Genomic DNA, 14,428 nt, shown 5'->3' with positions numbered 1-14,428 from the left:
TCGGGGGGGCTGTACCGCAGGAGCCCTCAGGGTAGGCGGAGACCCACCCGAGGGCTCACCGCCACCAGCAGGGGAATGGACAGCCCTCACCTGCACTCCACCCGATGCACCACCGTCCGACGACATCAGCAGACGAGGTCCTGGTACCACCGACGTCGATGCAGCTATCCGATGTCTCGGCGCCGATGCAGAGGCCCGATGCCTCGATGCACTCGATGCAGGGGCGGCCGAGGAAGATGGTCTGGACGCTGACGACGTCGATGCACTCGAAGATCCCGGTGCCGATGCCGACGAAGAGCCCGAGAACAACACGTTCCACTGGGCTAGTCTCGCTACCTGAGTCCGCCTTTGAAGCAGGGAACACAGACTGCAGTTCTGAGGGCGGTGCTCGGCCCCCAGACACTGAAGACACGACGAGTGTCGATCAGTGAGCGAGATAACCCGGGCGCACTGGGTGCACTTCTTGAAGCCGCTGGAAGGCTTCGATGTCATGGGCGGAAAAATCACGCCGGCGAAATCAAAAGCCGAAATGGCGAAATTCGAAGCACCAAATTTAGAGGGAGAAAAAATCTCGACCGAGGCCGAAAAAAGGCCTACCCCGACGACGAAAGAAAACTTACCGGGGCAAAAAAGCTGGAAGTACGGGGAGGATTTACACGAAACCCGGCGGGGGGTTTCCGGAGCACTTCCCGACTATGACAAAACTTTCCCGAAGGAAAAAAACACGTTCAAACAATTGGACGCGCGAGGTCGACTTTCCGGGGCTCGACACGGCGAAAACACGACCGTACCGAGTGCGGACAAAAGAAGACTGGCCGGCTCGAGCCGGTTTCGGGCGGGAAGACGGCCGCGCATGCGCGGTGCGCGCGGGCGCGCGAGGGCTAGCAAAGGACTTTGCTAGTGAAGTTTCCGATTGGAGGGGCTGCCGTGGACGTCACCCATCAGTGAGAACAAGCAGCCTGCTTGTCCTCGGAGAAAAATAGTTACTGTTTTTTTTCTTTTGCACTTAGAATTGGTGACTCCCCCTTGACAAAGTTGTTACGAAACGGGGACCTGTCGGGGTTTAGAGAGCACCCACTCGCTCAAGCTAAGTGCTACACTAATTTTGGTTATACACCTTTAAAATTTCAATAAGTGAAGAGTTAAGGTAGGTGGAGGTAGAGTCAATGATTAGAATATACACACGGACGATACACCCAGTTATTGGGTGAAGAAATACTTCTTTGTTTCGTGTGATAATTATGAGACCACTCCACTTTAGATATTGAAAAACACACTTGCATTCTTGTGTATTTGAATATTTTGTTATATATTTCTAGAATAAGCAGCATAAAATCTGTTTTAGTGTTCTGGGATCTTGCCAGGTACTTGTGACCTGGATTGGCCACTGTTGGAAACAGGATACTGGGCTTGATAGACCTTTGACCTGTCCCAGTATGGCAATGCTTATGTTCTATGCTTTGCATATCTGACTGAAGTCTATAGCAGTCCAGTTTGTTCTGTCTTCCAATCTGTACTTCCTAACAAATGTTCTAGACTAGGCTTATCCAGGGGGGGGGGGGGGGGGGTTAAAAAAAATCAGGGGCCACGTTTAATATTTTGCAACATTCGGAGGGCCAAAACACAAGTACATATGTGAGCATACTCATACTCTCTCTCCCATGCTACCCTGTCTTCACCCATTCTCTTTGTCGTTAATACCCCCTCCCCGCCCCGCCTCCACTGAATACACTCCGTGAATAAGTGCAAAAAAAAAAAAATCTAAATAATGCAACAGTATTCAGGAAATATATACGTACAAGTATGTTAACACTCGGCTCCCAGACAAGCCTAGCTCCCTAGTCCAGCATCTTCCTGAACCCCCAAGAAGCCACACTCTGCATACATCAGAAAAACAAGAAAGTGACACGTCCCTCTATACTGCACAAATATAGAGATAATTTTCAAAAAAAAATGACATATTCCAATTGCAACATCATAAATAATTGGTTCTGAATCTATCCAAAACAAACTTTAATCTCACACACTGTCTCATTATTTGCCTTCATAATTAGTTTAACGATACGGAGCTTAAAAATCACAGTTATGTAGACTGGGTGGCTCTGCAAGAAAGTGTCAGAAGACAGTCATACACTCAATTTTTCTTTTGAGTGCAGCTTAAGGGCGACTTCATAACTGCTGTTTAATGCTACTGAGCTTAAAATCACACGGCAGATCTTCAAGCACTGGGCACCAAAAATGTAAGCAAATATGTTTTGGTGATTTTTGAAAATTTCTGTTTCTGGAAGATTTAAACTTTAAACATTTTTTTTGAGGATTAACATAAAATCATCAAACATGTGAAATAACAGCATTTCTCATTCAATTAAACCCAATGCAGTTATCTTCAAAGTGCACCAACACAAATAAGAATACCCCTCTCTCTTCCTCCCAAAAATAGGAAAACAATACATACTGTGAAGATGATTGTATTGTTTCCTATAACATCTCATCTCGTGCCATTATAATCCCTTCCCACAGTACCCCCACTAACTCCCCTCCATATCCCACTCCTAATCTCATGTGGCTCCTATCGGTTCCAGTGAGCAGAGCCAGTATAATTTTTTTTTTTTTTTTTTGCAACATTCAAAAATGGGAGGAAAAAAAATCTCTCAGACAAACATAACTCAGCACTCTGCCAGACATCACCTTCAACTTGTTTCATTCCCCTCACCTGATGGAGACTTACTTCCCCTGCCGTGAGTGGCCTACAGAAGCTCCTGAGACTTGATACCACAGGAACAGCCTCAACTTCCGGTGTGGCACAGCAAAACCCCGTGGTGAAACCAGTCGTGGAAGGGAAGAGGATCCTATTTGAGGACTTTACCCAGAGATTTAGAAGGCCAATAAAATGAGGTTGGCGGGTCGAGTTAGACAAGCCTGTTCTAGACATACTGCAGTGTTTGCATTGCCCATTTTTGATTGGTCAGACTACTTCAGAGAGCACTGGTAGTGAAGGAAGTTTGCCAGGGGAGTGGAGGAGTAGCCTAGTGGTTAGTGCAGTGGACTTTGATCCTGGGAAACTGGGTTTGATTCCAACTGCAGCGCCTTATAACTCTGAGCAAGTCACTTAGCCCTCCATTGCCCTAGGTCGCAAACTTACATTGTGAGCCCTCTAGGGACAGAGAAAGTACCTGCATATAATGTGTACAGCGCTGCTTACATCTAGTAGCACTATAGAAATGATTAGCAGTAGTTGTCATTAAGAAAGCATCCCAAATCTGCTCTACATCCATTGAGGGCATTTATGTGGATACAAATTACCTCTCTGCAAAACTGGAAGGTACAGACTTTCTACTGAGGTTCTGTGCCATTCTCTACAGTGAATTAAATGAGACCCCAAACCTCACTCCCATATAAGAGGATTGGTTGAATGCTATCAAATATATTTTAAACTGTAGCATTACTTGAAGATTGGACTTTTGTTGTGTATAGGGCTCTTAAACCTTTTTCTTGTAGTGTCTTTTTAGTCAATTCAAAACTCCCAGATGCATTTAATTTGAGGCCAAAACATGAACATTCTAAAATGTGCTCAATTTCTTATTTAAGAAGCACTTGAAATTATGCTGGATTTTTTTGTCTTTTCTGGAATCATGTGTCTTTCTCATACTCACTTGTAGGGCTCATGATGTGCAGTAGTAAGTCACTTTTTTTTCTTTTAATGTGACATCTTCGGGATTGATATCTTTACACGGTGCTAAAAAGTGCTCAATCCAAAAAGTTATAGCATTTTGGATTGCTAAATCTGATTTTGCTGTGAAGTTAAAACTTTTTCCACATTTATGGCTCCAAATTCTTTATGTATTCATATTTTTCCCCATTTTAGAGTTCTCTTGTGATTCCTAAAATTTTAGGTTGGTGCTGTATAAATCTTCTGAGATCTTTGTGTGTTTCAGATTGGAGGATTTTCTTAAATTTTACATTCTTTATCAAACCAACCTATTCTACATTTGTTTTGTTCAAACTGATTTTCGGTTTAGTACTTAATGATTCACTTATTGCTCTGTGGAAATTGTCTACACATCTGTTACTCTTTGTGCAGTGTCAAATAGGGGGTGAATGTGGTCCTTACTTAGAAAATACTTATAGAAATATCAGATTTTCCTAAGGATTTTTGATTTTTTTTTTTTTATTTCCTTGATGCCCCCATCTAAATTTTGTAGGGAGATTGTGAGGTGGGGCAACGATCACTGGTTATTCGCTTTGGTCTGTTGATTAAGAGAACCACGTAAGGTTAAAGGGTCATGGATTTGATATACTGCCTTTATGTTGGTACAATCAAAGCAGTTTAGCTGAAGTCTTGTAGATAGATACGATAGATTTTTATAGAATAATATAAAAGCAGCATCAAAAAACAATGTAACAAGGAAGTTCTGACAGTTTAAGCACATTTAAAGCATAACAGGCTTATATGCTAAGTAATCATCTAATAAATTTCCATTTATGTAGACAAGATGGTACACTTAAGGAATGAAAAACTATAGGTTGTTCATAGTTCTTGAGCAATAAGGTCCAGTTCCACCACACGTACACACTGAGTACCGATTTATCCTTCCAATGAGTGATAATCAATTTGTGAGCCACAGTGAGGAGAAAATCCAGTGGAGATTTGGCATCTTCAGATATGTTAGAGGAAATGGATATAGATTTCCAGTTTTCAGACAAAGTGGTGCTTGGAATTGAAGAATGTCCTGAATTTGGGTCCAAACATAATTTGTAGATTAGGACACTCAAAGATAGGATGCAGTACCCCAATGACACAACCAACATAGATCTGAGTTGCTGAGATCAGGCATTTTACATTTTCTAGGAATCCACAGTATTCTATGATATAGAAAATACATTAAGTATGCAGATAAAGAGGCCCTTGGACCATACATCCAAAAAGTAGTTCATTGAGAATCTGATAAGGAGTCATTCACATCCTTTTCCCGCACTTGAGTGCGGAGGCAAGAATAAGCATGAGATTCCTGAAAGATTTTGTAAAAAATAAATAAATAAAAACAAACAGTGGCCTTTGAGAAATCGCCATTGATTTAGTATCAAGCTAACTATGCTTCGTGTAAAAACAGAACTAACAGGTTTAGATGATTCATGCTGTATAGCATGTTGCAGCTGTTACCAGTATAAAAACTGAGTTAGTTTATATGTCTCTTGAAATTGGGCAAAAGTCAACTTTCCCATTACATATGAGTTGACTAATATACCATTACTGTTTTTCCATATGATCCAATTTATTGGTTTTCATAGGATTGTAATTATATTATACCAGATAACTTCATCTTCTAAAGTAGAATCCTTTTTAGGTAAATAATTGGAAAGGCTATAGCTGCTCTTTTAGATGCAAGTACGACAGGAGTTGATGAGGCGTGTATGTTAAAGTCAGGAGGGGGGTATTGGCTAATACTGGTAATGGTAAATATGTATTCAAACAAGTTTTAACCCTGAGCCATGTGGGAGTGGTGAAAGATTGTTTTCAGGAGTACCAGTGATACCCTTTAGAAAGGATGTAAGAATTATGGTACAAGGCAACGTTAACTCCTCCTTGGGATTTTGGCAATTTAAGTGTCTTACCTGATATCCAAGGTAGTTTATAATTCTAAAGAAACCTACAGAGTAAGTTATCAATAGCTTTAAAAAAGAAATGAGGGACAGGGATAGGAAACATACTGAGTAAATAGTTAATTCTAGGGGCCAGTAGCATTTTAATAGATTCCAAATCTTCCGCACCAGCTAAGGTGAAAAGGAGACCATTTGGCTAAAGCAGACTTTACATTTTGTAATAATTCTGTGTTTTTCAGTATAGTGTCTTGAAGGTTTCTGCATAAATAAATACCCAAATATTTGATATATGACAACTGAGTCCTGAATTGAAATTGGGACAAATCTTGAAGATTACAAGTGTCATGAAGAGGAAGACATTCAGTTTTATCTCAATTGATCTTGTAATCAGAGATTGTGGAGAACTGGGAGATTAGTGAGAAAATGAGTACGGAGATTGATATATATATATATATATATATATATATATATATATATATATCTTCAGCATACAAGGATAATTTAACATTGCAATCATACAATATTAGCACTGTGACAAAGCTATTGCTAGAGTTTCTATGGCTAAATTAAATAAAGACAGTGGACATCCTTATCTTGTACCTCTGGAAACAGAGAAATAGCCCAACAGTTTGTTGTTCACTAAAACACATTCCTTAGGACACTGGTATAATTAAATCATATGTATGATATGTCCAAATCCAAAATGTTGTAGAGTAGTGAACAGATATCTCCATTCCACTCTATCAAACATTATCCGCATCCAGAGATATTGCAATATATTTATCCGTATATTTGTAGGTCAGAGGGACAATACTGCAAAATAAACACACATTATCACTTGTGGCTCTATTGGTCATGGAGTCACATTGAATGGGATGAATGATGGAGGATATTATGGAGGATAATCTATTAGCTAGAATTTTAGCATAAATTTTGCTGTCAAGATTTATTAATGGGATTGGCCTATAATGCATGAGTAATGTAGAATCTCATCTAGGTTTCAGTAATAATAAAATTGTTTCTGTAAAAGGTGCCATTAGTAGTATTGGTTTCTACAATATCAGTATAGATCTGTAGTAACAAAGGGAATAATTGGGCTGAAAAGGTTTTATAGTACTCTTCAGAATAACCGTCTGGCCCAGGAGCCTTATTTAATGGTAGATGTTTGGTAACTGTTTGTTTGGATTTATTTACTGCCTTTTTGAAGGAATTCACTCAAGTCAGTGTACACATAAGAATAAATCAAACAAGCAATAGACAATTACAGCATTAAAAATATTCAAACAATAGAAATGCAGGCCATACACAGAGCTGGTGTAGGATATAATCTAGTAAGGACGAGTATGGAGTTTGGGGTAAATTGTCATTGTAGGATTGTCACGCAAAATTGTGGTTGGTCAGATATAAATAATGAGGGGTGGGGTCAGATTTGAATGTTTATAGTTGGAAAATAGATGGTCTCATTGGGTTACATAGAAGTTTGCCTGTTTGAATCCCATTAATAAAATGTTAAAACAATATTAAGAGGGGGGGGGGTTAAAACGTTAAAAGTTTGATGACAGATTGTAGCAAACTGAATTCACAGAATATCCTTTTCATATTTCCGCCTGTATCTATTTACTCTGTGGAATGTGTCTTATTTGGCTTTTGGTTGTCATCAATAAAAATGTTGAAATATAAAAATATTCAAATAGAAAGTATGGTACAGTATACTATTTACAATGTCAATACAATATGTAATAGAATATTTTAACTGACAGTGTAGGGTATAAGCAAGGATAAGAGTAAGAGGAGTTAGAAAGTAAGGTGATCAATTAAAAAAAAAAAAAACTTGCACATGAGGTCAGAGAGATGGTTAACACATAGGTAAGAGAGCAAGGAGTTAGAAAATAAGGTGACTAATTTAAAGAAAAGTGCACAGGAGGTTTTGTATTTCAGACAGTGAAATGGGACTTTCCAACTGACTGACTTGAGAGGGAGTAAGTTGCAGTATTAAAGTTCAGATTCGTATAATGAAGAATAAAAGTCCTGAAAATTTTACAGAATCTCATCAGTTTGATTAGTAGTATGAGTAGAGGAGTTTTTAATGGTTTACATTTCTGAATTTCACTTTTTAAAATATGAGGCCAATAGTTTTCCAATCTTCTTGTTTTCAGAATAATATAGGGCACCCACAGAGACAGCCTCATATGAAGCCAATTTGCTGAATATAGTATTATACTCCAATCTCAAAGTAACAGTGATTGAAATATTATATACTTATGACTAGATGCATAATGTAATTCTAGTTTCTTAATTTCAGATTCTAATCTAGTTGTTAGATCTATTAGTTTTATACCATTGAAAAGTAAATCTCTTGATTCCTCGGATGTTGGATTTCATGGAGTCCCACCATATCACCAACGATGTGTCAGATGGTTTATTAAATAAACAGTAATCTGAAATCACATTAACCACTGTGTCTTGAAAACTTGGTTCTACAATTAATTTAAGATTAAATCTCCAATCCAGATGGAGAAAAACTCAGACTAATAGGAGTATGATCTGAAATGGTAATTGGAAGTATATCCAAGTCAACAGTAACTGACACAATATTCTGAGATACCAGAAAATAATCTATCCTGGAGCGAGATTTGTGTGGCATAGAATAGAAGGCAAAGTCCTTTTTACAAGGATTCAAAAGCCTCCAGATGTCATACAAGCCTAAGGATTGAATGATACCATGCAGGGCCAATCTACTTTTAGAAGTCAGAGCCATACAAGTATATTGTCTATCAATAATAGGATCTAAGACTACGTTGAAATCTCCCTCAATTATGAAGGAAGACATGAGAAAATGAGTTAGGGTTTCTGCTAATTCTGTAAAAAAAGATGGGTTGTCACAATTTGGAGCATATATACACACACAACACATTACAATAGTGGACAAGCCCAATTTGGTTTCTATCTATGACTATCTTCCTTCTGCATCATGGGCAGGGGAGTATAGATAGTGACAATGCCAATCTAAAGAATATAGCAGTTCCATTTTTCTTTCCCAAGGCCGGACAGGTTGAACCTTCAATATATTGGGGATGTTTTAATAAATGCAAATGTGTAGAGCTGAGATGTGTTTCTTGCAAGATTATATCGGGGGAAAACCCTAGAGACATATGCCCAACATTTCTGTCTTTTAATAGGATTATTTATACCTTTGCTGTTAAGGGAAATGATTTTCAGAGAGTTAGACATCTGAAAAACTAATATTCTGAAAAGCCCTGAACTGAATTGGTGAGAAAGTATTAGTTATAATCAATATGCATGAAGAAATCTTTACCTTAAATGTATCAAATAACCAGAAAAACTTCCCCATTTCTAAACCACATGAAAATCAAACGAACAAGCAATTTTTGAAAGTGCCATCACGAGACCAAGCTGAGTCTAAAGAGAGCGAATTCCCACATTAATAAAGAACCTCATGATAAAAGACTTGATAACAGATACATATAAACACATATGTACTAAACTGTGATATGACAATACTTGCAATATGTCAGACAGCGCTGATTGAGTATCTAAGACCCTTTTCATGGTGGTGCAGTAGAATCATCCAAGAAAGAAAATCCTTGTTGTTCTAGAAAACTCCTTAAGCATGGCTGGATCCTCAAAGGATTTGGTTTGGTTATGTATGGTTACTTTCATAGTTGCAGGGAAGAAAAGGCCATAGCGAGCTCCAATTTCTTTTAACTGTGAGCACATTGCCAAGAACTGTTTTCTTCTGGAAATGGTGTTCTTGTGAAGATCCGCTACTCTTAGAATTGTGTGTCCTTCAAATTTTAAATGAGCTTTAGCCTTAGCATGTTGTATAATTTGAATTGCATGATGCTATCTAAAAAGTCATGCCGTGATCAGGCGAGGCCTTGTGGCTCCTGGAAGAAGAAAAGATGGTGATCAATGGGCTCGCTCAAATTCCATCGGGGTCACAAAGGAGAGCTGAAGTGTTTTGGTGAGCCGGTTCTGAAGAAATTGTATAACATCAGACCCTTCACATCTTTCAGGCAGGCCCAATATTTTAATGCTGTTCCAAAGTGAACAGTTATTCAGACCTTCAAGATCAGTTATTCAGACCTTCAAGATCTCTTTCCAGATTTTGGAACCGTTTCATCACTTTAGGTAGGGCTTGCAATTGGTGATCACGCGTTCCGAGTCGATTTTCAGTACATCGAGCCTGGAAGAGTGCTATGTAAGTCATTTAATGGAAATAATTTCTGATTTTAGCTCCATGAGGGGGTCAGCGTCATCTTTAAATGAGATCTTTGTATTTGTGTAAGTCCTTGCATAAGAGAACTTAGAGAAGGATCTTCTTTCAGACCTGGTCTAGATTTGCACAGCAACAATGGTTCATTTTTCAAACTCCTTGATTTGTTGAGCGAGAGTCATGTTTTTCCTGTTTGGAGGAAGCCATGCATTCATAGGGAGCAAGAAATAATTAATGCCGAATTAGACAGGTTTGGTGACTATGATAAAGGAAATAGAAGCGCAGGAACAGAGCTCACTCTCCACACATCTTACTTGCTCAGCATCTGCATGCGTCTCACTACTACTTACTTCTATAGTGCTACTAAACAGTGAAATACACTTAAGCAGGGACAGCTTACAATCTAATCAGGACAAACAGGTCAAATAGGGGATAAGGGAATTACTCAAGGTGAGAATGAGACAGACATAGGAACTGAACACGTCAATAAGTGTTAGGAGTTAAAAGCAGCCTCAAAAAGGTGGGCTTTTAGCATAGATTTGAAGATGGCCAGAGATGGAGCTTGAAGTACTGACTCAGGAAGTCTATTCTAGGGGTATGGTGCAGCAAGATAAAATGAATGGAGTCTGGAGTTGGCAGTGGAGAACAAGGATACAGATAGATAAAGGTAAGAGAGATTTGCCCATGAATAAGTTACCGCGGAGTGTAGGGAGATATGAGTGGAGAGGTAATGAGGAGCTGCAGAATGAATGCACTGATAAGATAAGACTGAGGTCTGTTAAGGTGCTGATCATTGGGTCTTTTATGGCATAACTTTGGCCCTTGTATCAAGTTGAAAGTAAGTCTACTGCTATGCTATTTCAGATGTTTGACAGAATAAGGAGTCTCTACTTGTGTTAAATACACTAACATAGCTTTTCTTTTGCTTTATTTAGTCTTGCAAGTTCTCTTATCTTCAGGTATGTGCTCATTTCCATGACAGAACAAAACAATATTTCACAAATCTCAGAGCAACTATACACACATCTGCACTGAAATGAAAGGCTTTCCTGCAGTGCAGGGATGTGCACCTGCCACGAGAATTATTCTGGAATCCATCATTATGTAACAGTGATGCTGTTACCTACTAAGGGTCAATTTACAACTTCCAGTTCACTTACTGTTAAAATAAAAGTTTGAATCATTACTTTGCAATTAGCTTTCTAATATGAAACTTTTCAACTGATGTCATAAAGAGCAGGATACTGACAAGCAATATAAATAGTGGTGACAACAGAAATTTCAACTACACACTTCACATCCTAAGCTTTATATTCTAATTTGACTGGACAGTAGGTTAGCTTACATTTTAAACTGTAGAAAAGCTCTGACCTTTACAAGCACAATGCACACATAATTTAAAGGTTAGGCGACACAGTAGTGTCAACCTGCTTAAATGGGGCTGGCCTCTACCGGAACTGCAGAATGGTAATCCTCCATTCCTTGCTAATGGAACTAAAACCTGAACATTATCCATAAACAGATGATATTTAACCCTAGTATGCATGAAGATATCACACAATGGTTTGCTCCCATTAAATAAAACGGTTCTCCTCTCCACTGTGTCTAGCCCAAACATCAAAATAATAATCATAAACCAGCCTGGTATGCATACATGTAATAGCACCTATCAAGAAGGCTACGTCCAGTTATGTATCTATATACAGGTATTTGTTTTAACAAGTGCAAATAAGCCCATCATAAACCATAACGCTGAGAGCGGAAGCAAACAGCAACAGCAGTAGAGCAGACAGGCTTCACCAAAAATGATCAAGTGCTGCAGGGGCATCAAAGTTAGTGCTATGGGGACCCCAATCCCTGCAGCACAAAACAAGAAACCTAGCAACAGCAGTGTGTGTAAACAGGACCCAATAGCTACCAGCAAAAGGAGAGGCTCAAGCCGTGGCAGCCTGGGGAGAGGAGGGGCCAATTAGCCTAACAGTTACAGTAGCTGGCTGAGAATCAGGGAAGCATGGTTCAAATCGCACTGCGACTCCTTGAGATCTTGGGCAAGTCACCTAACACTCCTTTGCTTCAGATATTTTCGATTGTGAGCCCTCAAGAAACAGAAATACCTACAGTACCTGAATGTACACCGCTTCGGTAGCTTTCAGGCAGTATAAATTAACTACAATACATCGCCACGTCCTCCCTTATTTTGACTGTCTTTCCATATCTGCTTGATTAGATCGTCTTGTTAGCCTTGATAGCTTTGTAACACCAATTATATCTTTTGTACCCTGAAATGGTGATGCCACATTGAGCCTGCGAATAGGTGGGAAAATGTGGGATACAAGTGCAATAAATAATAATAATAATAAAGAAAATTGACCTAGGCTAATAAGATATCGACCCCCATAAACGAAGCCTTCAAAACCCTTTATCCAGGCGTCAACACAACGTTGGGTGCTTCACTCCTGAACACCTGGAGGAGAGCCGGTTGTTCATTTCGGTCATCGGCGCTTGACTGGGAAAAGTGACATGTCCGTGGGATCGTAGCAGGTAAGAAGGGAACAGCAACACCAGTAACAGAGCGCTGCAAAAACTTGCAGCTAAGCTTTATCACTCGGCGGACTTGCTGCGTGGCCTAAATAAGGAGACGGTGCAAACTTTCCTTAAACTAATACAAACGCAAAAGCCGACAAGCGCCCGGAGCATAGGAGCCTTTACCCACCTGGCAGCGACAGCGTTGAAGGTGCTGGCGGACAGGGCTCCAGGAAACAGCAACTGACGGAGGGAGAGATGCACCAGCGCGTGCAGCCCCAGCAAGAAGAGAAGCAACAGCGGCAGAGCCAACGCCTCCCGCAGCAGCACGCGAGGCACAGGGGAACCGGTCGCTCCGCGCGGCAACCTACGTTTTTCTGCCTTCTCTTCCTCGCGCCGCTCAGTCCTCGCCCCCGACGATGCCCACTCTGACCCCGTGCGGAAGCGCCGAACCGCAGCGCCGGACTCCATCCTCGGCGCGAGCTGCCCACCCGGGAGATTGGGGCTGTGAGTGGAAACAGCGGTTGGGAGGGTCGCACCGCTGCAGTCCCTGTCTGCACGCGCCGTGAAAGAGCAGTAGTCCACACAGAACAGCGTCTGCCCCACACTCTCAGCTGCAAGAGGACAAACCAGTCACACCACCAACAACCAACGCGCGCTTTTACGAAACAGAAACCTGACTGTCAAACATTCTGGTTCCTACTTTGCTGGGCTTGCCTATATGGGAGAATAGCTCTCTCCTATTGGATGGAGCCGCTCCAAGAAAGCCACTGTCACAAAAGCTATTGGAGCCCCAGAATGAGGCTTGGAATGCGGCTGGAACCGGAAAAAAAAACATCCTCGTTCGTTTGAATACCCACCCACTCACTCCACTCCCAAAACCAGAAAACACGCTAAATTTGTAGCCCAAAAATCTGTAACCAGCAAGTACTCTGACAATCGCCTGCTACATAAGTACATAAGTACATAAGTATTGCCATACTGGGACAGACCAAAGGTCAATCAAGCCCAGCATCCTGTTTCCAACAGTGGCCAATCCAGGTCACAAATACAAGGGAAGATCCCAAAAAAGTACAAAACATGTTATGCTGCTTATCCCAGAAATAAGCAGTGGATTTTCCCCAAGTCCATTTTAATAATGGTCTATGGACTTTTCCTTTAGGAAGCTGATTCATTTTAAATTTACTACTTTGTAGCTTCATTGAATGCCCCCTAGTCCTAGTATTTTTGGAAACAGTAAACAGACACTTCATGTCTACCCTTTCACTCCACTCATTATTTTATAGACCTCTATCATATCTCCCCTCAGCCGTCTTTAAAACACTTTAAAACACGTCCAGTTGGCGGGAAAGTAGTTGCTTTTCCGGCCTTTTTTTTTTTTTGGTGGTGTAATGTGCCTAGTGAAAAGGCGTACCCTAAATTCCAAAATCCCTCCGTCTTTGTTACTGTTAGGCTGGTTAGTCTTTAGCCGTGCTGCAGCGTTATCGAGAAAGTAAAGCTAAATCTTTCCCTCTCTGCTTGGGTTCTGTTGGAACTTGTGGCGTACCAAGGGGTGGGGGCGGTCCGCCCCGGGTGCACGCCGCTGGGGGGTGCCGCGGCGCGCGCCTGCTCTGAGATCGCTGATTTCGCGCGTTCGCTCCAGCTCCCTCTGCTCTGACCTGGAACAGGTTACTTCCTGTTCCGGGTCAGAGAGGAAGCTGCAGCGAACGCCCGAAGTCAGGGAACTCTGAGCAGGCACGCGCTGCGGCACCCCCCCCCCCCCCCCCAGCGGCGTGCACCCGGGGGGGGCGGGGCGCCGCCCCGGGTGTCCGCCCCCCCCCCAGGAACGCCTTGTTGGTTGAACCATCTCTTATGCGTTCTGGTACTGTCATAGTTTGCCTTGTCTACATTAGTAAGCATTGTTTGAGGATGCCCTGGCTCCTCAGAGTGCCACCTTAAAAACAGATCGTTATTTTTAGTGAAGCAATCTTTCTCCAAAGGAAGGAGGGATCCCATTCCTCCAGGATTCATAGTCATGACTAAAGTTCTGTATCTAATGTAACAACCCCCCCTGCTGAAGGAGAGCGG

The 14,428-nt window shown here is 41.1% G+C and overlaps 1 protein-coding gene across 3 annotated transcripts in view; it reads right to left on the bottom strand.

Moving 5' to 3' along the window:
* ERMP1 (endoplasmic reticulum metallopeptidase 1) overlaps positions 1-13,983 on the bottom strand; it is a 182,226-nt gene extending 168,243 nt beyond the window's left edge. For 2 of the 3 annotated variants that reach the window (XM_030193789.1, XM_030193790.1), the window contains exon 1: positions 12,552-13,153. In XM_030193789.1, coding sequence (XP_030049649.1) covers positions 12,552-12,832 — 281 coding nt within the window. In that variant the 5' untranslated portion in view covers positions 12,833-13,153. Of the gene's footprint in view, positions 1-12,551; positions 13,154-13,775 lie in introns of those variants that run through there. The other variant, XM_030193791.1, reaches the window with a different exon arrangement.
* Positions 13,984-14,428: the final 445 nt, after the last annotated feature.

This window comes from Microcaecilia unicolor, chromosome 2 (genome assembly GCF_901765095.1).
Source record: "Microcaecilia unicolor chromosome 2, aMicUni1.1, whole genome shotgun sequence".
In the NCBI taxonomy this organism is placed as follows: Eukaryota; Metazoa; Chordata; class Amphibia; order Gymnophiona; family Siphonopidae; genus Microcaecilia; species Microcaecilia unicolor.
This window is presented reverse-complemented; position numbering and strand designations above follow the sequence as displayed.